Consider the following 25,125-nt stretch of genomic DNA (forward strand, 5'->3'; position numbering starts at 1 on the left):
TCACAGAAGCATTGTTTGGGAGTTAAGTGAAGGAGCATGCTTTTGGGAAAGGATGACGCTTGCAGATGTGCTGAGTGAGCCGAAGGGAAGGACGCGAGTGGGCAACTGCAGCCTCAGAGAATTGTCATGTCCACTTCTCAGCTGGACTGTCAGACCTCTGCGTAATGTGTGTTCTGTCTTCCTGCCACATCAGACTCATACACAAGACCTGTAGCAACAGAACACAAGAGTTCAGCGACTCCCACAGGCCATAGTGCGCAAGGACGATCAGGACTGGTTCTTAGAGGAGAGGGGAGCTACAGCCATCTCGCTTGGAGACTACAGTGTCCCCACAGACAGTGGCTCAAATTGGGAATTCTTTCAGTGTCCTGTCCAGGTCTCCATCCTGCCATAGATGGGTGGCCGCTTTGGTCTCCTCTTCCTGGGAGAGGGGAAACTGGGATAGGAGAAACTGCATGGATAGAGGAATGAAGCGGGTCTGAGAGTCCAGCGGCCACTTGTGACTGTATACTCTGTGCAGGGCCCTTACCGCAGTCTAAGCCAGCGTGTAGATGGTGGCAGGCCACTTCTCACTCTACCCAGCTGAAAGTGCGCACGTTTGAGGAGCCTGACATTTGGAAGTGTCCTGAGGAAAGGGACATAGCAGCCTCCCACCCACAGTTAGTGTAAAGGAGTATCTGGGGTTACCAGAGGGGCACTCAGCGCAGTCAGACAGCCAGCAATAGAGGAGGAACCAGAAGGAGCAAATTGTTCAAGAAAGAAGAAAACTAAAATGCGAATCGGTCAGAAGTCCGGCGTCCGTGAGCTCTGTAAAAGCATGAAGGACGGGTGTGGAGGACGGAAAGAGCTTCCGGAGGCTTAAAGAAATACTTGAAAGAGACTCCACTATCATGGAATTTCAGTTGTATTAAAGAGAGAACAGTGTACTTTAAAGCCCGTGTTTCTGTAAACTTTGTTTTTGCTAATCTGTTGCGATGGTGTCTTCGCTGTACAGGACTGGTGCCTCTAGCTGGCCTCCTGCGTGCTGGGATTATCAGACACAGACTGCCACATCTGGCTGAATTTACCGAGAAGTTCTAATGAGTGCCTTGTATTCTTGTTGACTGTGGAAATTTACTATAACAAAATTAAATTAGGCACTCTAGTAGTTACTTTTCTATTGTTCTGGTAAAACATCATGACATAGGCAACTTATAGAAGAAGTTTACTTTGACTTAAGTTTCCTGAAGGATGAGAGTCATAATGACAGAGTGCAGGGATGATGGCCAGAACGGGAAGCGGGCAGAGTGCAGGGATGATGGCCAGGACGGGAAGCGGGCAGAGTGCAGGGATGATGGCCAGAACGGGAAGCGGGCAGAGTGCAGGGATGATGGCCAGAACGGGAAGCGGGCAGAGTGCAGGGATGATGACCAGAACGGGAAGCGGGCAGAGTGCAGGTATGATGACCGGAACAGGAAGCGGGCAGAGTGCAGGGATGATGACTAAACTAATATGATTACAAGTTTGACTACATAAACGACTATTAATCTGTAATTTTTAATTATACATTACATCTTTAAATGAGCTGCACAAACACAACACCTTAAACAAGAGCAGATATACATACACACAATGTAACAAAATTGCCCTTAAATCTGTATCAGTAGACCAAGATCCATACCAATGCAAAGTATTCACCTCCCTATCAACCCCTCCCCTTTTTTTTGGAAATTGACTGTGACCATTTATCACTTATAATCAACCCCCTTTAAATGAAAACAAACATTTATAAACAATCATTTTGGGAATCTGGGTGTAGTTTTCTCGAAATTATTTCCTGCTGTTTGTTGGGCGAAGTATTTTTAGGGTTCACAGAGACCTTTTGGGGTGGGGGAGTCTTCTTCCATCAAACCACATTAGTCTTGAGGGAATCCGCAGGTTCTCATCTTCTGTGGAAACAAAAGCAGAACCTCTTTTCCAAAGTAACATATCCTTAGACATAAATTTTGAAGTCAAATACCATATATATATATTAAACTAATATATATATATATTAGTTTAGCTTATCAGTCCCCAATATCAAATATTTTTCAGCAGTTAACTCATTAACAGTCAAACTAGTCAAAGAAAACACAATAATATACATAATCCAGACTCTCTGTGTCTTTTCCATCTTTGTGTGGCCTTTTTTTAAATTACTTTTGCTCCTTTAACCTGTCTGTCTGCACTCTTTTATATTACCTTTACTGTCTTTAAAGACTTTTTCTTTTTTAAAACTATTTACTTCTTTTTATAACTGTCTATACTTTTTCCTCTCTCTCCCAAGCCTACATACATCTTTAAAAACACTGTGTCTTGTTTAGAGGTCTGAATCCGCCCTATTGTGTATCTGAAATCCTTTTCTGACAAGAAGTATTTTAAAACGGTAAGCAGTATGACTGTGGCTGTCCCGGACACTGGCTCCTCTCTCTTGGCCTTCTAACATGGTGGAGGTTGTACACCGCCAGTTCTGGGGCCGCCCTGTGGGAGCCCTGTTCTCCACCTCAACTCTGGGAGCCATAGCCAGCCCTGCCATCAGCATGAACCGGAAGCTGTCTCTTAAAGGAGCCGCCAGTAAACAGAGCCTATCTGAAAACATGACAGCATGTTAGTGTGTTCATATGCAGACCTGAAGTTTTCCTAAACTTCCTGTTGCATTTTAATTACAGGCGTCAATCAGCAAGGTAAACGTAACAGAACCATGGCTCAGTTTCCAACACCTTTTGGTGGTAAGTTTTGAAATTTTATTTCAAATTTCAATAGAGGTTGGGGCCATGATGGGGTATTTCTGATAAATTGATGGAGTTGAATTGGGCTGGGATGTAACAGGGATACAGTGTGTGCCTAAAATGAATGAAGTTCTATGTTCAATCTTCATTACCACAAAGACAAACCAAGATAAATAGAGAAAGTTACACCGTCAACCCTCGTAGCATACCTTGAGATGCTTCAGTGACTTTGGACTCCATTTTGTTTCATTGGTTTGTTTTGAAGTAACTCTAAGACATCTTAACCTTTAATCCCTGAAGATTTTAGTGTGTATTTACTAAATGATAGAAACTAGAGTATAATACCATTACCAAACCTCTAAAATTCATACATGTATTCTACTTATAAAATTTACATTGTATTCACTTCAGACTTTAGGCAGTTTTTCATTACTTTTTTTTTTTTTCAAATTGATATTCGAATAAGGTGCATGGGTAGTTGGCACTTCCCTCCTTGCTCTGACCCTGCCCACCTGTTTGCAGTTTACCTGTTGAACTGAGCGGATCACGTCATACTCTCTCAAAGCCTGCATTTGAAGCATGATATTTTTGCATGCACACCTTGTTTCCTTTGTCAGGGTGGAGACTGCACCCAGGGCCTAGAGTATGCCCGGCAAGCACTCTGTCACTGAGTGGCCGTTCAGCTCAGACTCTAGTAACGAAACAATATACCTTGCTCACAGGTGATCTTGGCAGGACTGTGAACAGAGCACAAAGCTTGACCGCCCTTTTAGGTTCCAGTGTTATCAAAAACCCCAGTGAAATGTAAAGAGCAGACTTCCCATGTCAGTTGTAAAGAGAGTAAGACGGCACCTTGTGTCACCTGGGCACACCTGTGAAATTCTCTGGAATTCCAGACAGACACGTGCCTGGCTTCTTAGTTTTATGTAAATAAAATGTGGATTTATTATATCTTCATATAAACCTAAATGTAGAGTTATAGGACAAGTTTCTAGAAAGTATTTGTGCTATTTTTAAAATTGCTTTCCTCTTAATTTTAGACTTTAAACACATGTCCTCCGTGGACAGTGGTTTATTACACCATATATAGCTTACCGACAGAACTTTGGACATCATGTGTTTGAACATCTTACTTTCCTTGTTGAGTAATTGTCTTCTTGTCTTTTTGTCCAGCAGGTAGCCTGGACATCTGGGCCATAACTGTGGAGGAAAGAGCCAAGCATGATCAACAGTTCCACAGTCTGAAGCCGATATCCGGATTCATCACTGGTGTGTAGCCAGCACCTATGCTTTCTCCCAGAGCTGTAGGAAATGTTACGCAGAGTGAAAGTGGGCACACGTGACGAGTGGGCATTTAATCCATTTTGTATTTCTGTTGTTTCTGTCAGTATGTGTGTTGGGGCCATCATAGGTGTGTGGAGGAGGTCAGAGGATAGCCTTGTAGAGTCAGCTCTCTCCTCCTGTCTGCCGTGGTTTTCAGCAGTCCAGCTCAGGAGCTCAGGTCTCAGGGTGAACTTTTACCCACAGTGCTCTCAGGCCCTGGAGCCTATATTTTTTTAACTGTTTCTTTTATAATACCTTCAGACCTTTTACAGTTCTTCATGACTGTCAGGCTGCCTGCGGGGACATTCTGATGGGACTTGCCTTAGCAGAGGACTGTATTCTTTAAATAGGATCCAGTCTGTGCCCTGAAGCTGCAGTTCTAATCCTGACTGGCCTGGGAAAACAGCAGACATCAAACACTTTCTAAGGGTTTTATTGCTGTCTCAAAGTCCTTTCCCTGCCTGTCTGTGACCTTGGCTCTTTGGTCAGCGGTCAGCAGTTCCCTGCAGGAAGTGGGAATCTTGTTTCCTAGGAGGTGTTTTGTATTTGTTTTATGATAGATCTCCAATTGGCTGATCAGCAGGATTCTTTTTTTGTTGTTGCCTCTTCTGTTAGAATCAACAGCGTCAACATGGGGAGTAAAATCCTTTCATGGTGTTGTTAACTAAGGAGTCCTCTGTGTGTGCCTTGTTTTATGCTGTTCTCTTATTGTCAGGTGCTAACACAGAAAGGCTCATACAGCTCACCAGTGCAGGTCAGGACTGAGGTTCTGCTGCTGGCCTCAGACTTCACTAGGCCCCACTCTGCTCTCCAGGACTCTCAGTTGCATCAGCCTGGGGGCGGTTTGCATAGCTCATCTTGTTTAACCACAGCCTCAAGTGGATGGTCTTGCCCAGCAAATACCCAGGTCTTTTCAAGTACCGAGTCAGGTGTTTGTTATGGATTAATTATTAGAGACCTCGGACCTTTCCCAAAGGGTCATTTGTGTTAATAGGATAACCAGCCTCCTCAATAATTTTAGAATTTGGCTATAAGAGGATTCCTGTCAGCTGTTGCTCCTCTGTTTTTCCTGAAACCTTTCCCACTTTTTTTACAGGTGATCAAGCAAGGAACTTTTTTTTTCAATCTGGGTTACCTCAGCCTGTCTTAGCGCAAATATGGTAAGCTGAAATGTTGTATGAGCAGAATATAAAATATAAAATAAAACACTGTCTTTCTGTATTTGTTTGGAAATACAATTTCTTATGTAGAAAGAGCGTGCAGGTCTAGCCTGTCACTTCTCAGAGACGCCTTTCGAGAGGTGTACTGTGCACAGACATTCAGTTGTAACTGGGACATCCAGACCTGGGTAGTTTCCCACACTGGTGTTGGCTCCGTGCATGTCACTCACACTCAATCGTGTGCTCCCAGGCTTCCCTCCTATGGGAGTCTTTACCTTTCACTCCGAGAATTAGTAGTAGTAAAAGGACGGGTGCTTCGTACATTGAGAAGCAAGTGTTGATTTCTGCTGAAGAGCCTGAGTAGAGCAGGCTGTCAGGTACAGTTTTGGGCTCCAGGGTCCCAGCTCTGGGGGCAGTGCTGGCTCTTACCAGGACTTACTCCATGCTCTGAGTGTGTTGGTGTTACAGAGAGCACTTGATATTTATAAGGAGTTTGTAGTCCTGGGTGTAGCACTTTCTGTCTCTGCTATTGGGCACATTTATCTGCCATTTTTGATCTGGGTTTTTAATCTGGGTAATTGGCATGTTTGTATTTTCTTTTATAAACTTGAGTGGATTAGCAGAAAAACTATACATGATGGATTTAATGTGTGGCTTGACGCATCATATCATAGGCCGTCAAGAGAAAACTCAGAAAGGTAGGTCTTACATCAGAGACTGGGTCTTCCACCCTGCTGGACTTCTCACTATTTACTGGGTCATATAACATACACACTGCTGTATCAGGTATCTCCAGATGGAAAAGCAATAATGCCAGAGTCCTGTGCTGCCTTTGGTTGTCTGCCATCCAGTCTCTTTCCTTCTTTCCACTAATGAGCTTGCTTCCATGACGCTACCCCAGTTCTAACTGTCCATTTGAGCTAGAGAAGTAAAGGCTCCTAGAGACAGGAGTACATGTGCAGGAAGTCACGGCAAGCGGGCACAGGAGCTGTGTCCACTCACTTGGGTGACAGAATTGAGATGCACTTGTGTACCATCTATTTGGACCCTCACAGGCTTCTTTTGGGTTCCCTCCATTAAGGCTGTCTCTAGAACCTGCTGTCCAGGGCTCCCGCACTGACTTGTGCTTGTCTGATGATACAACCAACGACTGAAATTTCATTTGTGGGGCTGGAGAGATGGCTCAGTGGTTAAGAGCACCGTCTGCTCTTCCAGAGGTCCTGAGTTCAATTCCCAGCAACCACATGGTGGCTCACAACCACCTGTAATGAGATCTGGCGCCCTCCTCTGGTGTTTGGGTATACATGGAGGCAGAAAGTTGTATACATAATAAATAAATATATCTTTAAAAAAAAAAAATTTCATTTGTGGAGCATCTTCCCACCAGGCCTGCTAGCCCAGGACTGTAGTCCCGACACTTGAGGACTTATACAGAGGCCAGTGTGAGCTATAGCATGGGACCCCGTCTCATGCTATACCAAAATACCAAAAACTTTGTTACTGGGTATTGAACCCAGCCACTTGGAGGCGTGCCACCCAAGTGCTCATGTTGGATTGTGCCCCTGTGTGCCCACCTTTTAAAATTTTATTTTGGCCGGGCAGTAGTAGCGCACACCTTTAATACCAGCATTCCAGAGGCAGAGGCAGGCTGATCTTCTCTGCGTTTGAGGCTAATCTGGTTTACAGAGTGAGTTTCAGGACAGCCAGGGCCACACACAGAAAAACCCTGTCTTGAAAAACATAAATAAATAAATAAATAAACCGCCTTATTTTCATGGAAAGTTTTGCTTAAGTTGCCTGCAGTAGCCTTGAATTTTAGTCTTCCTTCCTTAGCCTCCTAAGTAGCAAAGATTACAGGGCTCTGTCTGTCCTCTCTGCCCTCTTCTTCTTAACACCAGGGTGAGATGGGAATAATTCTAAATATTTTAGTTGCCAAAATGGTATCTGCCAGTTTCCTTCCCGTTCCTTCCTGGGAGGGCGATTTCTAGGAGCGATGTCATTGTTGGCTATTGTTGTAATCTGGCATTACATACTCTAACCTAACTCCTTCAGAGAATCCAGCTTTCCTCATCAGAGTCTTCCCTGGAAATCCTACCGTGGAGACACGCAGTTCCCAAGACTGAGTAGGTCATAGTTCAAGGGTCCAGGAACTAGTTAGCTGGAATACACTGTCTACACAACACCGCAGCGGCTTCTGAGATAGTCTGCTCATTAGCCCTACAGCCAGCACCATTGTGGGGAGACAGGAGGCAGGCCAGGTGCAGAACTCTCTTTCTCCTAAGATCAGAGTCCGTCCAGGGAGACACACGAGTGTGAGAACGGGAAGGCTGTCGTTCGTGACAGTTTTTAAAACAGACTTGAAGAGTTAAGTACCACTGTGAGTTTCTGAGAAAACGGGTATTGGAGCTGGGCTCAAAGGCAGCTTGCTTCTCTTAGCCCAGCTTCTTAGCAGGTCTCGTTTCGTGAAATTTCCAACCGCTTTCCAGAGCTGCTGCAGAGGGACTGAGTTCAGTTCCTAGCACCAACACTGGACTGCTCACAACTGCCTGTAATTCTAGCTCCAATGGATCTGAGCCCTGTGGCCTCCGAAGATGCTGGTGCTCATGTTCACACATGCACAAAATACATCTGTTTTTAAAAAGTGAAACCACACTGAGCATGATGGTGCCTGCTTATATTCAAAGCACTTCGAAGCTAGAAAAACAGGAGGCTCTAGAGTTTAAGGCCAACCCGGGCTGCATGAGATCAGCCTTAAAAATGAACCCTTGCCCCTCTGGAAACAGACAGTTAAAACTCTCCATTAAGGGGCTGGAGAGAAGGCTCAGTAGTTAAGAGCACTTGCTGCTCTTCCAGAGGACCTGGGTTCAATTCCCAGCACGCACAGGGTAACTCACAACTGTTTGTTATTCCAGTTCCAGGGAACCAGTGCTCTCTTCTGACCTCTGAGGGCAACAGCCATGTACATGGCACACATACATACATACATACATGCAGGCAAATACTCATACACATTATAATCAGTTAATTAAAACTCTCCAAAGCCCAAAGCCGCCATTGAATGCTCAAGCCCAGTATGGTCCAGCTCATGCTGTCTCCTCCCAGCTCTTACCTCCCCTCCCTCTCTCTCACAGCATCTGCTCCAGAACCTGACCCCTGTGTTCCTCACAGGGCAGGTCTCTCCTCGCCTCAGGACCACTGTAATGGTGTTTCTCCTTTTTGGAGTTGTAGAACTCACATAACTGCTCACTGTCTTGTCACCCTGCAGAGAGATCTTCTTTGATGACTTTGTCCCCTCTCCCAGTCCCAGCTCCATTTCTCAGTGGTGAGTCTCCATCCCAGGGCCTTGAGCATGCTGGAGAAAGGGCTTTGCCCTGAACCACAAACCCAGCCCTTCTCTCTGGTCGTAGCCATATCTGACTTGTTTTAAACGAAAAGGCAGAGACCTGGTCTGACTTTAGTTCCTAGTGCTCACACCATAGTGATGCGCCCATACTTAATGTTTTTATTGAGTAAGTTACCACACTGCTTTAATTCTCCTTATTGCTTGGCCTTAATGGGCACCAAATGGCAGATGAGTAGCCTGTGACACGTCTGTGTGGAGCAGCGACCTCCTGAAGACCTCTGCAGGTCGCATTAACAAGGTCTGAAAGCACCAGTGTACCCAGGGCATACTGGGAAGTCCTCGCGGTCCGCTCTTCATTCCGTCTCTCCGCTGACATCGATCGCTGTTCCTTGTTATGGTTGGTTATTGTCATGGTAAAAAGCGGGCACAGAACATAGACTGTTGTGCTTCTGTGTAGTTTCTGGGAACACGATATCGCTCCGTCTTCTCATCTCCTCCTTTCCACAGCTCATGGTGTCAGGCGTGCGGTAGTGCTTCTATCGCGTGTCCCGTGTTTCCTCAGGCAGGTCATTTCCTGTGCATTGTGATTACTGATAATGTAGTGATTACAGATAATTCTGTGATGAGTAGCTCTTAGCTGTGTGTTTTTATGTCGTTGGAAATGTACCTTCAGAGTCAATCCATAAGCATGGAGTTGCTGGCTCTAAGTAAATGATTATGTGGTTTCCTTCCATGTGGAGTTGTAGGAATTTTCCCAGCCGTGTGTCAGAGTGGTGTATGGTTTGTTTGTAGAAGAAAATAAGAAAAGTATACGATTGGTGTGATAGTTACTTGGTAGTTCTATTTCTGTGATAAAACACCATGATAAGGCAACTTAGAGGAGGAAGGGTGTATTTTGTGCTGACAATAAGAGCCCGTCACCTTCACATTGGGAAACCTGGCAGCCAGCACCAGGCATGGCATCAGGCACAGCGGAGGGCTCATACCTGACCACAAGCAGGAAGCAGAGAGACCACAGAGGAGTCTTTGAACCCTCAAAGCCCACCCCCAGTGACACACCTCCTCCGAGGCCCACCAAACAGGGCTGCCGGGGAAGACCAAACTTTCAGATATAGGAGACTGTGGGCAGCATTTACCACTCAGTCACCTCACTGGGCGTCTGCATCTCTGCTCCTTCCTCACCCGCCTCCTGTTATATGGACCCACTCTGATACACGGCTGATCTCAGATTTCAAAGTCAGTTTCCAGTCTCAGTGTGCAGCAGTTACTTGCTGGGTTGGTTTAGCATGCGTTTTTACTTCTGAAGTTTTCTAGATTTGATGTTAATATTGCCCAGATTTACTGACTTTGGGAGGAACTGGTGCAGAGTTCATTGGAGAAATAGCTACAGTTGACTATGAAAAGGGTGTGAGAGCCAAACGAGGTCTTGGGCAGTGCTGTAGAAAGGCAGCTGGGCTCTGCTGTGTCAGGTGCCAAGAGGGAAGGAGTAGAGGGCTGAGCTGTGCCCAGTAGCTGTATTTCCAGAACTTCCTCTGGGTTCTCTGTTACCGGAAATTTTTTAATAGTTTTGGTTGTTAAGGGAATATCTTTGAGAACTGTAGACTGGGCGTTCGGCTAGATGTTACAGCTGTGCTAGGCGCCTGACTGGCTTCTTTCTCCTTACCCAAGGGAGTGGAAAGAGGTTTAGAAGCACTAAATTTTTCTAATTCAACTCTTATTTAAAAAGTCTCTTCTCACCTGTGGTAGTGGTGCACGCCTTTAATCCCAGCACTTGGGAAGCAGAGGCAGGCAGATCTCTGTGAGTTCAAGGCCAGCTTGGTTTACAAGAGCTAGTTCCAGGACAGGCTTCAAAGCTACAGAGAAACCACATCTTGAAAAACCAAAAAAAAAAAAAAAAAAAAAAATTAAAAAAGTCTCTTCTCCCTTACCCTATGGATCTCACATTGAATGTTTCTAGTCTCTGCCAACAACTTTTTTCAGGAGTAGAGAGTGGGCTTCTGCTTGACGCTTTATTTAAACGTAAATAAAGTATGCGTGTTGCTGTGAGCCGACTCTTTCTCCCCTGTAAAGCATTTAAAATAGCTGAGCATGTTAAAAATGCTTTGCAGAAGAAGGAAGGATTGCTACCTTATTGTTCTTTTAAATCTGAAAACTTTTGCAGAACAGAGCAGCTCAGTGGCCACTGGGTCCTGGCGTGAACACAGATGCAGACCCAAACAAGTGACTTTCACAATGTGTTTGCCAGCAGGACCAGAGGCAGGAGATTCACTGAATGGTGCAGTTCTATCAGCCTTGGTGTTTGTTTCAACAGATGAAGGAAGGCTCACTGTCTGCAGGGCAGATGTGGGGTGAGACTTGAAAATCAAAACTAAACAAAACACAGGACCCTTCCTTCCAGTGACTGGATATGGCTCAGCAGCAGGGCTCCTGAACAGCATAGAAGAGGCAATCATAATACCAATGACTAGTTCATGAATCTAAAATGCGCCCTGTGGCATTTCAGAGCCTGTAATCCTAGTGCTTAGGGCTGAAGGAGCAGGAGTTTATGGACATTCTCTGTGTGGTCAGTTGCAGGCTAGCCTGCCCTACCCAGAACTCTGTCTTAAAAGCAAATAAAGTAAGTTAGACTGCTTAGCAACAGTCACTACTAAGAATCGTAGTTCTAACCAGTGAAGTACTAAATCCATTTCTCTAAACTCAGAACAAGTGCAAATGCATTCAGTAGTCAAAACACCAGTGCTGAAGACTGCTAGAAATACGGGAAAAGAGAGGGCGTGTCCTTTGTTTTTCCACTTAGGTTATTGTATTAGTGATATGCTTAGACATTTAGTAAGATAATTAAATCTAGCATAAATAACTATTAAGAATTCATATGTCTGTTTGAGTCAGGGTCTTATATAGCCTAGGTTGGTCTTGGATTTTTGATGTAGCAAAGATAATCTGGATCTCTTAATCCTTCTACCCGTTTCCTGAGTTTCCTGGGGTTATAGACCAGTGACAATACATCTGACTCTAAAATACTCCATGCTTAAAATAAACCCTGAAGAAATAGAAATGTAGGGAAATAAGCTACTTCCAAGTCTGGTAAAAATGATAAAATTCCATAGAATACTTTTGTCAATAAAATTTCATGAGTTGCATGAAGAAAGTGTGATATAGGAAGAAAATACTGTCTGTCGTATTAAAGGGAATAGAAGAAATTGAAAGACACAAGTATTATTTTCCTTGCTGAGCAAACCGCTGTGTATATCTAGTGCAGAAGCAAACACGCTATAGTGACTCACTGGCCTGTCATCTCCCGGGTGTGTGTGTGTGCACGCACATGGATGCATAGGTGCATGGGTGCACACGTCTATGTGGAAGCCAGAAGTAAACGCTGGGTGCTGTTCCTTAGGAACTGTCCACTTTGGTGGGTTTTTTGTTTGTTTGTTTTTTCAAGACAGGATTTCTCCTTGTAGCTTTGGTTATCCTGGAACTCACTCTGTAAGACCAGACTGACCTCAAACTCACAGAGATCTGTCTGCCTCTGCCTCTTGAGTGCTGGGACTAACAGCATGTGCCATTGCTGCCTGGCTTGGTGTTTTATCTTATTTATGTGTATGTATATATGTATCTGTTGGTGTGAGCATATGCGACATGTGTGTGAGGGCTTCCAGAAGAAGGTATCAGTTTTCTTGGAACTGGAGTTATAGGTTAACCTGTGTCCTGAGCTTTTTTCTTTTTGGTCAAGTTTTTATCTGTATGATTTTTTTGCCTGCATGTACATATTACATCATGTATAATGTGTGCAGTTCTCGAGCAGGCCAGATGAAGGCTTCAGATTTCCTCCTAGAACTAGAGTTACAGACAGTTGTTCCCAGCCATGTAGGTGCTGAGAAGTGAACCCGAGTCCTGCAAGAGCAACCAGCAGTCTTAGCAGCTGAGCCATCTCTTTAGCTTCTGCATTTTGTTTTTGTTCACGAGACATGGTCTTTGACTGGGGTCTGGGCTCACCAGTGAGGCTCAGGTCAGTGGTCAGCAAGCCCAGGGGCAGAGCTGCCTGCCTCCACCTCCCTGCAAGTATGCGCCTCCAGACCCTTCCTCCTTTACAAGCCGGTCTGTTATGAAGGTGCTCAAGCTGATGCTGCAATTCCTTAAAAAGGAAAAGCAGACCTGGGTTGTTTCAGGAAAGCTAATCGGAAATCATAAGAACGCTGAGAGCATAACAGCCTGTATTTTAGTTCAGTGAGTGGAGAGCAGGGGTTGATTGAAAGTGTGGTATGTGTCCGGAAGAGTGCTGTGATCGTGAATAACACTGAATTACATTTAGGCTAAAGATTTGAATGTGGTGGCGCACACCTTTAATTCCAGCACTCCGGAGGCAGAGACAGGCGGATCTCTCTCTGTGAGTTCGAGGCCAGCCTGGTCTATAGAGCGAGTTCCAGACCAGCCAAGGATGCACAGAGAGACCTTTCTTGAAAACAAACAAACAAAATGTAGCAAAACAAATTAAAGACTGAAAAGTTAAAAGCTGATAAAATAAATATTTTGTGTCTACAGTGTATAATTCTACACAGTAAAGATCCACACAAAATCAATAGACTAAAACTCCCCTGTTTGCAGTAAAATAGTTAATATGCTGTGTATAGGGAATGCTTCTAAACTGACAGGAAAAAGAAGTATAATTCAGCAGGAAGTCGGGAAAGGTTGGGAGCAAGCTGTTTGCAGAACAGTAAATCCGAGCGCACAGGAAGCACCAGGAAAGTGGAGCTCAGGCTCACAGGAGCAGAGAAACTTGTGGTTTGTGAGGGTCACGGCTGCAGAGGGCCCGAGCTCCTGCCCGAGCTCCTGTCTGAGCCGCTGTCAAGCTCCTTCCTGCTCCATGATCTGTATGTTCCAGAATGACTGCCGGATTCTACAGCCGTGCTATTTTCAGGGAGCTTTAGTTTTTGTTGCAGGACAATAAAATGTGTTTGCTTGCGCTGCATGTTTTGTTGCAGGACGTGCTTTTGGTTGCGCTGCATGTTTTGTTGCAGGACATGCTTTTGGTTGCGCTGCATGTTTTGTTGCAGGACGTGCTTTTGGTTGCGCTGCATGTTTTCATCTGTGGGTAAAAGAAGTCTAAAGTGTTTTTCATGTTCTCACGAGTGCGCACAGTTGGGTTGAGCCATGTCCTGCCTTTCGCTTCCTTTTCCATGAGAGAAAGTGGTCTTTGAAAACTCACTACAAATCCCACTTGGGCCGTGGATGCTTGAGGGTCATTTTGAAACAGTAAGCGCACACCCAAGCATAGCTTCAACAATGAGTGTGCAAGGCAGGGCTCTACAGCAGTTGTCTTGGAGAACTTTCCCAGAATGGGATCGCATGCCATGCCATCTCCCGTGGGTGTAGAGCCCCACAGACGAAGTGGATTTAACTTAGCGTCTCTGGGAATAACTTTCTCCAGATCCCATTTTAATAACATTTAATTACAACATCATTCACGTGACACATTCGGTGGTTTGTAGAATTGTCATAGATTTGTGTCACCTCCACCCCGATCTGATTTTAGAACATTTTTTATTAAAATGAAATCTCTTAAAATGTAAGAAGTCATCAAATTCAGGCTGAAAGTTCCTCAGTGTCTCTGTGAGTAAAGAATAACAGAGTACAAGGTACCACATAGTCACAGAAAATGTGCTGGCTTTTCTGCCCTGCCCCACCCTCAAACCCCCGTGGCTTGGTAGAGACAGCTCACTCTTTGTTACTCTCTGTAGGAGCACAGGAGCCACTTACTTTGCCTGTGCCGGAGGAAGTGGTGTTGAGAAAGATGCTTTTGTAGTCCCGTTGTCTTGAGTCTGTGCTGCTGGTTTGCAGGGCACTCGCTGACATGAATAACGACGGAAGAATGGATCAAGTGGAGTTTTCCATAGCCATGAAGCTCATCAAACTGAAGCTCCAAGGATATCAGCTCCCCTCTGCGCTTCCCCCTGTCATGAAGCAGCAGCCAGTTGCTATTTCTAGTGCACCAGCATTTGGTAAGTCTGAAAATTAGTTGGTTCCTATATCTTTTTGTATGTCTTAAAAATGGATATTTTCCCTTTTCTCCCCTCAGAAATAATGAAATTCTTGCGTAGTTTTATCTTTAAAAAAGAAAAAAGAAAAAGAGAGACAGCATTCAGAAGAGTAATGCTGTCCACGTCGGCCCTGGGGGTAAAGGTCGTTACAGCGGGAGAGGTTCAGTCTACCTGGATTTAAGGAACGGGCCAGTGCTCTGTCTCTCGCTTTTCACATTCATTTGAATTTTCAGAATCTTTGTTTCTCCTTGTACATAAATAGTTCTCTTAGATTGTGATATCTTTCTTTTTCTTTTTAATTTTTTAAAAATTCTTTTGAGATCACATTTCCCCCTTCCCTTTCCTTCCACCCTCTGATAATCTTCTTCTTGTTCTCTTTCAGATTCATTGCCTCTTTTTCTCACTAATTGTTACATGTGTGTGCACGTGTGCGAGTGTGTGTGTGTTTCAGTCTGTAATGTTACTTGTATGTATGTTTTCAGGACTACTCACTGGATAACCAATTGGTCTACTCTTCCCTGGGGAAGAGTATGTCTTCTCTTCATTTCTTAGTTGCTGTAGTTTCTTTATGTAGATTTGAAGCCTTCTGCCCCCACCCCGCCTTCCCCTTAGTATGTCTGTTGTTAGTGTCCTTGTTCAGCTCGTGCTTGGGCAGTCATGTTGGTGAGACTTCATGAGTGTATCTACTGATATTTCCTGTGGCACTTTCATGGCGATCTCCCTGATCCTTTGACTCTTAGAATCTTTCTGCTCGCTCTTTTGCAATGGTCCCTGAGCCTTGGATGCTGGAGCTGTATTAGATGGATCTCTTGTGACCAGGCTCCACAAAAGGCTCTGCCTTTTGATTGGTTGTAGTTTTCTGTAATGGTTTCCCCCTATAATGGTCTCCCTCTGTTGCGAGAGAGTTTCCTTGATGAGGGTGAAGACTACACTCACCTGAGGGTAGAGTATAAATATTTAGAATGTAGTTAGGGATTATGCTGAGTTGGTCAGTGACGTTGTAGGTCCTTTTCAAGATCCATGACTCACTAGACTTGGGTAGTCGCCTACATTTCCATTACCAGTCAGGATTTCTGTTTCGTTGAGTGGGTCTTAAATCCAACTAGGGAGTTGTTGATTACCATCAATGTATGTGGGCCACTAATGCACCCTTAGTGATCATGCCAACACTCACCATTATTGTACTGTGGGTTATAGTCAGGTAGGACTGTTGGGGCTTCCCTCCTTTGGAAACCTCTCAACGTAGCACCAGTAAGCATTCAAAACAGCCCATGAGGGACATTATAAATTCAAATCATAATACTGTAAATTGTCTTTCTTTGGGGGACCTTTGGCTACAAAGCTGGTTTTTCTAAGAGGAAAAGCTTGGGGAGATCTTTAGGTTAGCAGGACAAGGGTCTGTGAGAAGAAACACAAAGCTATGCATGAGCAAAGACAAGGAGGAGTGCAAGTGAATGGCATAGTGATAGCCCAGACAAACCCGCTTGATTTGTGTTTGCAGTACTCAGCCTGCAGTTAGCTGGCCCGTGCAAGTGGGCTTTGCAGTGAGTCCCTGAAGGTGCTTGCTGCTAACTTTTGTTCAGGACTTAGGTGTTAAAACAGCTGGGGCATTTTGGTTTTGTCTTGGACTCTGCAATGTGAAGAAAGGATCTGTTGAACAAAGATGCCCCATTTCTTTTCCCCCTAAACTATGTGCAGTCCTTTCTCTGTTACTTAATTTGTTTTCCCTTTCTCTGCTGTTCTATTTGACGTACTTCTGGGCTCACTGCTTAGTGTCATACATTTATCTAGTGGCTTGCACTGCCACCGAGGGAACCTCGCACTGCCAGCCTCAGCCTGGGTCTTCTCACCTGCTTCTCGTAACATAAACATTTTCCCTAAATGATTCCAGGAAAATAAATGAACCCTGAGGGCGTAAGAAAGGCTGCAAGAACAGAGGTCCATCAAGTTTACGCAGTCAGTCTTTGCTGGTATTTCTAGTTCACTCCTAGCTCAATGGGAAGAGTGATTTAGATTTGGATGGTGGTTCTCGCCTGCTCGTATTAGCCTTGTGTGCTTATTTTTGCAGAGGAGTAAAACAGGCTGTCATTGAGTCTTCAAGTGAGGTAGGTGGGTTTGGAATGCAGCCCAGTGTCTTAGTAGGAAGTGCGGTGCAGGCATGTGGAACCAAAGCTGTGGCAAAGGGAAGGCTCTGCAAATGGAGGCTGAGGAGCATGGCGGGAAGTGCTCACCGTAGCCAGGGAAGTCTTTCCGGGAGAAGTGAGTGAGCAACTGCATGAGCAGTTGTTCCCGAGATGAGGCAAGAGGAGGGGAGGAAAGTGTTGATGGAGCTTGATATGTGGGCTGCTCAGTGACCTTCACCCTGTGAGTGTCTGCATGAGGACCAGAAGGGGACCAGAGGAGATGGCAGCTGGCCGCCTGGGATGTTCCAGCACTGTAGAGAGGAGAAGTCTAGCGGTGCAGGAGAATTCCAAGAATTAGGAGTAAGCATCATAGAAAGTGATGGCTTCCAGGCTCAGCCTCCAATAAATATAGTTAGGTAGAAAATAGTTCCTTAGCAGCAGTCCCAGCACTTGGGAGGCAGAGGCAGGAGGACTGCTGTGAGGTCAAGGCCAGACTGGTCTCTATGGTGAGTTCCGGGCCATGGAGAGATGCACAGAGACTGACCCGTCTCAACAGACAGTGAACCAGTTGATGAGAGGAGGTAGTCTTGCTTTGCCTTGCTGGCTTGTTGGGCTCAGGATCAGGCTTGGGTCTTGCCGCCTGATCTAGGCAGGTGTTCTGTCTCAGGTCTACACTGGGGCTAAAGTAATAAATGAGCTGGAAATGGTGGCACAGACTTGTACTACCAGCTTCTAGGTGCTAAGATAAGATTGCAAATGTAAGGCCAGCCTGGGAAAACTCTGATGTAAGAAGAGCTTAACGTTTGGAGACTTGAAAGATGCTTTCCAGTTGATTTTTTTTTTAACTGTTAGCTAGTTTTGTGCAGTCTTTTTAGTAACAAGTTTGACATATTATTTATTATAAGATTTTCTTTCTCAGCATCACTTTCAAAGTTACTTTCCTTTCTTTAAGATGAAGAATTTGTAGTTCTAGAGACAAGGTATCTTGGAAGTTTGCCTGCATCAGTCTTTCAAAAGTCTTGGAAGACTTAGACTGTTTTAGCACGGTTAGCCTAATTTACGCAGCCATCAAGTGTGAGGCAGCACCGGCGTGATGCATGTTGATGTATGTCGACATAAAATCACCTGCTTCAGGGGCGATGTGTGGTGAGTGTCGATGGCGGGTGTGGCCTATAAACCGACCCTTTAGATGTCTGTAAATACTAAAGTTATGCCCAGGTTGGAAACTCCTTCCCTTTGTTGTACTTTCAATACCTATAAACATTGTTAGTATTTTTTTTTCCCAAATGAAGAGCTCTGCTTGGTGTGTAGCTCAGTAATAAAACATATGGTTTAGCTTGCTCTGGGAGCTGGATTCATATCACACACACACACACACACACACACACACACACCACTGCATATAAGGGTTGAGAGGAGTTTTTCCTCATGTTTAAGTAAGGGATACTAATTTATAAATGCAAAAAGAATTAAGAGTGTGAAAATTACTGTCCTATCGCCTAGGGACAATAACCGTGTCACATTTTTTGAGAAGGGATCTTAGTTAGTAGTCCAGGCTCATCTGGACCATACTTGTCACCAGTGCTGGCATCCAGCTCTTGATCCTGCTCCAGCTTCTTGCCGGCTGAGAGCCCCATTTAGAAGGTACAGACGTCCTGTTCACTGTTAGAAAACGGAGCTAAGCTACAAGGCAAGCAAGCTCCTGCTGCAGCAAGTAACCCTGCCTCAGGAAAGTGGATAATGATTCTCGAGGACACTCAAAGTAGACTTTTTGCCTGTACACATGTGCAAACACACAGGTACTCACACTTGCCACACAGCATACAAGAAAAGCTGGAGAAAGGAATCCACACAGAATAGAACCACGTAAGTCTGTCACAGTACAGGAGGCAGGGGAAGAAAATCGTCTGTCTGCTGTAGTCGAGAAAGAGAAGCAAAAAAGTAGTTTCCAGGCATTCATACAAACTAGATCCAGCCAGAGTGCTGTGTCTGAACTCCCTGAGTACCCCACACAGGGGTCTGCAGAAGGCCTGAAAGATCTGGGGCAGTCCGGGTTCCACAACCCCCTACTCAGACTGGCTCATCTTGTGTTGGGGTCCTGGGTTTAATCTCTGGTACCACAAACAAAACAATAAAAAAAAAAACCCAGCTCACCTCGACCCTTTCTGGAGCAGGCCCACCCCAAGGTCAGGTAAATGAGGAGAATAAGAGACAAGGGAGGGAAGTGCAGAAGAAAGGGGTGGGCGTGGGACAGAGACCGGAAATTTCAAAAAGCAGGACTCAATACAAATAAGCGACAGAAAGGTTTGAGCCTGATCATCCTACACCAAGTTATTATTAGAAAACCACGCACAGCTGAGGTTACTCCGCCCTGCTGATGGTGATACCATCAGTTCAGACAAACTACAGGATGCTGTGGACCTGATACAGGGCTTGAAACACCAACCTAACTGGATTTGAACATCCCAGGAGCAAGGTGGCGGGATTCAGCAAAGAATGAACAACAATCCTTTATTGTAGAAACAAAGGCGAAGCTGCAGGCAACTTCAGAGATACTATTCTTTTTTTTATTTTATTATTTTTTATTTAACTTTATTTTATGTGCATTGTTGTGAAGGTGTCAGATCTTGTGGAACTGCATTTTTAGACAGTTGTGAGCTGCCATGTGGGGGCTGTGAATTGAACCCAGGTCCTCTGGAAGAGCAGTCAGTGCTCTTAACAGCTGAGCTATCTCTCTAGCCCCCAGAGATACTATTCTAAAGAGAATAAAAACCTTTTTTAAAATTAGAAGAAAATGAAGCAGTAGATATAAAAAAGAATTGACAGCTACTGAAGTTTTTAAAAAGTTGGGTAGGAATTCATGAAGAATCTCCCACCAGGGAACAAAGCAAAGTGTAAAATGAATTCAGGACCATTATCTTGAAATAGATTTGAAAGGGTATGTCTGATAGTACTAACCTGAAAGGACTACCCCTAAGGTAAATTCTACTATTTTGAACATGCAGAAAAGGAAACCACGTGGTTTGTAAGGGAAAATAGATTAGTTTCAGACATTGACAGCGGTGCATTGTTGCAAAAGAAAACTGAGTGACATATTCAGGGTTCTCAGGAAAGAATGAACCAAAGATTTTCAATGTCCTGAAAAAGGGATTTTCAAAGGAGCAGAGACAAACCTTGGCCCGCTTGTAAGGTCTCTGGGAGTATTCCAGTCTTCATCTGTTCTTTTGTCTGTTCATCCACCTACCTACCTTTGTCTTTCGTCTCTCCTCTGGAAAGGTCTTAAAACAATGATTGGTCCCAGTAACCATGGCATCCCCAGATCACAGACATAACGTTCTTTTGATATAGGAAACCAGAATTTCTTGGGAAGAAGAAAATACCTGATTCTAGACCTGAAGTATAAACTATCCATGATGAAGTTAGAAGGTGTGTTCTTTGATAATGGTCAGTTAGGAAGCTGTCAGAGAACAGTGGAGCAGTGACAGAGCCAACCTGGAGAGACTGCATTGCCCAGAGGAGGACCTTTGAGCTTCAGTACCGAGCTTAGTATTTTTAAAGCAGTGTCTCGTGTGCTCAGGCTGGGCTTGAACCCCTGATCTTCCTGCCTCTGCCAAGTGCTAGGATTATAGGCATGAGCCACCACTCTTGGCTGACTTTACAAGAATATCTTACCTTAGGAAAGTCATGGAGCAGTTAAAGTGGGGACAAATAGATGAGCATGCGTTTTAGTTCCAATAGTCTTCTTTTATTGGTCAGAACATACTTATAAGGAGGTACTTCTCATTAACTGGTTACTTTTAGGTGCACAGTATATATTGGAGATGCAGGTAAAATGGCTGATTTTTTTATTCCCCTTTATTCTTGGTACCTTTATTTTGTTCTTTCTACATTTTTTGGCAAATTTTATTGTTTTATAAGAACTTGCAAATAAATAAAAACATCACACAAAAGTGAATCAGACCCGAAGTCTATACAGTGTTTGTTGCCTTTAAATCTACTGCCATTACTGTTTGTTGTTTTAAACACAATCTTCTGTAGTCCAGGCTAGCCTCAACTCTATGTAGCTGAGGGTGACCTTGAATTCACAACTCTCTTGTGTCAGAGATTCTAGGTCTCTGGAGTTCTGGGAGTACAAGGATGTGCCTCCACACATGGTTCACGGGATGCTGGGGTGGAACCCAGACCTCCTATATACTAGAATACCAACTTAGCTACACCTCTGCCCCTAATGCTTTTCTTATCAATCCTCGTTCTGATAAATCGTCTACAAGCTGAGCATATTGTCCTTTCGGTGGTGTTCCCCAAAAGAAATTGTGGGTCATAGAGGAACTGTCAAGACTGGGCCACACGACCAAGAGAATCCAAGGGCCCTGTGGTTCTTAACATAAATGTTTGTATTCTCCAGCAGTTTAACCTGAGGGTGTGTGTGTTAGCCAAGCAAGCACTGTACCGCGAGCTGTCCTCTCAGCCCTGGAACTATTCTATGTAGGGATATATTGCATCTGCGACCAGGATTCCTTTCCCCGGTAGAACTAGGCTAAATGTTGCTGAGCGGTACCACGTGACTGACTGGGTTTCGCGTGGACTTTTTTCTTTTAGGTATGGGAGGAATTGGTAGCATGCCGCCACTTACAGCTGTTGCTCCGGTGCCAATGGGCTCCATCCCCGTTGTTGGAATGTCTCCACCCTTAGTATCTTCTGTTCCTCCAGCAGCAGTGCCTCCCCTGGCCAACGGGACGCCTCCCGTCATCCAGCCTCTGCCTGCATTTGCTCATCCCGGTACGTGCCTCCAGTAGACCTGTTGCCACCACTTACATTTTGCTGCTCTTTCTTGTTAGATATCTCGTTACTCCCTAGTTATATCTAAATGATACTTCGTTACAGAGAAAGGATTGTAATTCTTCTGTTTGATTCTCATTCCTCCCAGTATATGACATGGCACCATGCTAAGAGTAGAAGAAGAGAAAGTCATTGCAGAACTTGGGTACTTCTGTAGACAAAGAGGAGCCCAACAGTGAAAACCAAGTGCATGATTTCCTTTCATGGACAATAGAGTCTGAGCAGTGTCTAAACATTTTGTGTTTTCATGTATCGGTTACTTCTGTTCTTTAACTGCTGTGAGCAGCTAATACACAAGCCCATCCTTTGACTAGAATTCCATGGTGAGAAAAAGTGAGCATTGTGAGTATTGAACAAGCAGAATGGACAGGGCAGAATGGGGAAAAAAGTCAATTAAATGGCCAAGTATATTAAGATCACAGTGTTAAACACGTAACTGGAGGAAAGGATGGAGTTATTTTTGTTCTTGGCTTAATTTCATTTTGAGACGTTATTCAAAGTCTTTTCCTATAATTAAAAGAAAGCATGAAGTGTAGATATAGATAGCCTTGGCCTAACAAATCATAATGAATTTATAGCAATTTGGGAATCTTATAAAAAGCTGTTTGGGATATCTGAGGAAATTCAGTAGTGTAAGCAGCATGTGTTTTGACTTATATTTGTGTTGCTGTTGCTGCACCTGAGGCGACCAGCACTTATGTAGATGAGAGTAGCGTCTGCTGAGTCTGTTAGCTTAGTCCTGTGCAGCCTTCCGCGTGGTGGCTGCTGCAGTGGGATTGTGAATCCGCATGCTCTCTCTTGTTTGCTTTTGTGCTCTGGCAAATGTTCCAAGACACTAGACAAGACTGAAGGGTAGGGGGCTTGTTAGGGTCTCATCAGATCAAATGAGAATCACACACAAATCTGCCCCTCCCACAGTTCTCTGGGCAAGACTGGGTAGCCTGGGACTTCTTGGCTGTTACATCTGGAACTAATAATTTAACTCCCTTGATGATAAGAAAGTACCATCATTCATATATATATATATAAGTTGTTACTTCAATGGCTTGAAACAGTACCTACAAAATGTGATACTAAATGTTCAGTAGAGAGCAGAGTTCTATGGATGTCAGCATTACAGCTCGGTCTGGGGTTCTCTAGGACAATTGCATCTAGGCAGGAGACAGAGTAAAGGGCTGTGGCTCTACGCTGGAGAAAAAGGAGGATTGTCATTGCTTTAGATGTTTTAAATAAGAAAAATTTCTTATTTTGTAGACTTAAAATATTCAGTATTTTATTACATATTTTATTTATAATATTTACAGCAGCCACATTGCCAAAGAGTTCTTCCTTCAGCAGATCTGGTCCAGGGTCTCAGTTAAACACTAAATTACAGAAGGCACAATCATTCGATGTAGCCAGGTAAGAGTGCTTGTTTTTCATGGAAAAGTTAGTTAAGGCACTATTTAATTCCCTTTAAACGAATTTTGTTCATGTTATTTTTTTTTTAATATTTACTTTATGGGTTTGATGTTTTGCCTGCATGTATGTACATGTATGTATGTATGTGCACCACATGCCTGGTGCCTACAGAGGTTAGTCGAGAGTATTGGATCCTCTGGAACTGAAGTTGCATAGGGCTGTGAACCATCATGGGTGCTGGAAATTGAATCTGCATCCCCTACCAGAGCAGCAAGTGCTTTAAACCACTGAGTGTCTCTTCCTTGTTTAATTACAATGCTAATAGTGTCTTTATTAGAATTTATAATTTGTTTACTACTGAGATGAAAAATCAAGAACATGCCATTTTCCTAATTTTTTTTTTTTTCAACAAAAATGTAGTAGTGCAGGTTGGATGTGCTGCTCCGTGGTAGAGAGAGCTTACCTAGCACATCCAAGGAGCAGTGTTCACCACCGGCACCAGCAAAGAAACAGAATTGGATGGACTAAAACAGACTCTGGGGAGCTAGGAGAGCCGATCATTTAAAAGTTTATTAATTTTTTATGAAATTTGAATTAAAGTTGAGTTTGCTTTTAATACTGTCATAATCTGTCTGGCTTAGTAGTAGAGCAGTAGTAAACACCAATTTTAATAAAATGAGTAATTTATACTAGTGTTCATAATAATTATATATGTGGCTGAGTTTTGAGAGACTGTACAATTTCTTTGCTTATATGTGGCCAACCATAGTTTCATATTATTTTGTATATGTGTCTTTTACCACCTCTTTTTTTTTTTCCTATGGCTGAGATTTAACCTCGTATTCATATTAAATTTCCTCTCTATCTCAGACTGACGTTGGTGTTTTTAACTTTTCTTACATGGTTTTAAATTCTGCCTTAAAATTGCTTTATACCATTTGGATGCCTCTTCCTGATGGTCAGCAAACACGAGTGCTTTTTGATGGTTGGTTTTCCATGGTGTGAAGTTGTAACGTTTTGTGATGGAGCTACCTTTTACGTAACATGCTTCTTAAATTGTTAGTTTGCTTAAACTCTCAGGAATGCAGTAGAAAGCTGATAAGTATAATCTGGGCGAGCGTCTGTGTGCAGCACCCTTTATCTTTGCAGTGCAGGAGCAAGATAGTTCCCTTTAATAAATAGGCAGGAGCTGGAATCAGCAAACTGTTAGACAGAATGAGAGACGTGCTGCGGAAGTACTCACAGCAGAACCCCCGGTGGTAAGTGTTTCCATTAAGAGACTTAGAGGAATTCAAGAAGGTGGATTTGTCACTTCTCAAGTATTGGTAGTTGACTCTTGAGACCTTTGCTAGTACGTTAGTCTATGAACACCACACTTGCTAGTAAATAAAAGCTTCAGTGTGTGGTTAAAATCTTGGTGTGGTGTGTGTGAATCTCTGTAGGAAGGGAAGGAAATTGCTGTGGAGCCTTCCTTGTCACCTGCCCTGCACACGCAATGCCATCCTTTCTGTCTCCACTGCAGTTCCGTGATCTCACTCAGACCCTGGGTCTTACAGCCGGTGTCGGTGTGGTGCTTGTGTGGGCTGCGCATCTGCAGAAGGAATTGCCGGGAGCATCTTACCCAGACTCACTGTTAGCAGGGCTTCTCAGGCCAGCATGCTAGCACGTTGGCAGGGAGACACCAGTGTTGGGTTACAGTCAAGAAAGTGGAGCTTTGTCCATGACTGCTCCACTGATTTGCCAGGACCCTGGACATATCTTGTTTCCTCTCTGGGAGGTTTCCCATTTGCTAGGAATTTAAGCCTCCCAGCAGGAAATAGTTTCCTTCATTAAGAAGTGGGCCTAGGGACTGTAAGATGGCTCAGTGGGTAAGAGTGCTTGCCTCCAAAACTGAGGATCTGGGTTCAACTCCTGAACACGCCATGGCATGTGTGCACTCTCTCTCACACATACACACATGTGTATGCACACCGCAAATAAATAAATAAATAAATAAATGTAAAAACAAAAAAGAAATGAGTCCATGTTTGTTGTAGAAAGATAGATATTTTGTAGTGTACTTTTTAAAAGCAGTTGCCGGCATTGCTTTTTAACTAAAGAAGGAATTCCTGAATCCTTTGGAAAATCTGGACAGTATATAATATCTCAGTTCCT

At 44.0% G+C, this 25,125-nt stretch overlaps 1 protein-coding gene across 4 annotated transcripts in view; it reads left to right on the forward strand.

Annotated features, from left to right (window-relative positions):
• Nucleotides 1-25,125, forward strand: part of Itsn1 (intersectin 1) — a 173,021-nt gene that overhangs the window by 51,021 nt on the left and 96,875 nt on the right. For 3 of the 4 annotated variants that reach the window (XM_050164745.1, XM_050164744.1, XM_050164743.1), the window contains exons 2-7: nucleotides 2,688-2,747; nucleotides 3,924-4,016; nucleotides 5,167-5,230; nucleotides 14,409-14,569; nucleotides 21,331-21,510; nucleotides 22,875-22,971. In XM_050164745.1, the coding sequence (XP_050020702.1) occupies nucleotides 2,720-2,747; nucleotides 3,924-4,016; nucleotides 5,167-5,230; nucleotides 14,409-14,569; nucleotides 21,331-21,510; nucleotides 22,875-22,971 (623 nt within the window). In that variant the 5' untranslated portion in view covers nucleotides 2,688-2,719. Of the gene's footprint in view, nucleotides 1-2,687; nucleotides 2,748-3,920; nucleotides 4,017-5,166; nucleotides 5,231-14,408; nucleotides 14,570-21,330; nucleotides 21,511-22,874; nucleotides 22,972-25,125 lie in introns of all 4 variants that reach the window. The other variant, XM_050164742.1, reaches the window with a different exon arrangement.

This window comes from Alexandromys fortis, unplaced genomic scaffold, assembly GCF_014885135.2.
Source record: "Alexandromys fortis isolate MF-2015 unplaced genomic scaffold, M_Fortis_MF-2015_v1.1 scaffold_162, whole genome shotgun sequence".
Classification (NCBI taxonomy): domain Eukaryota; kingdom Metazoa; phylum Chordata; class Mammalia; order Rodentia; family Cricetidae; genus Alexandromys; species Alexandromys fortis.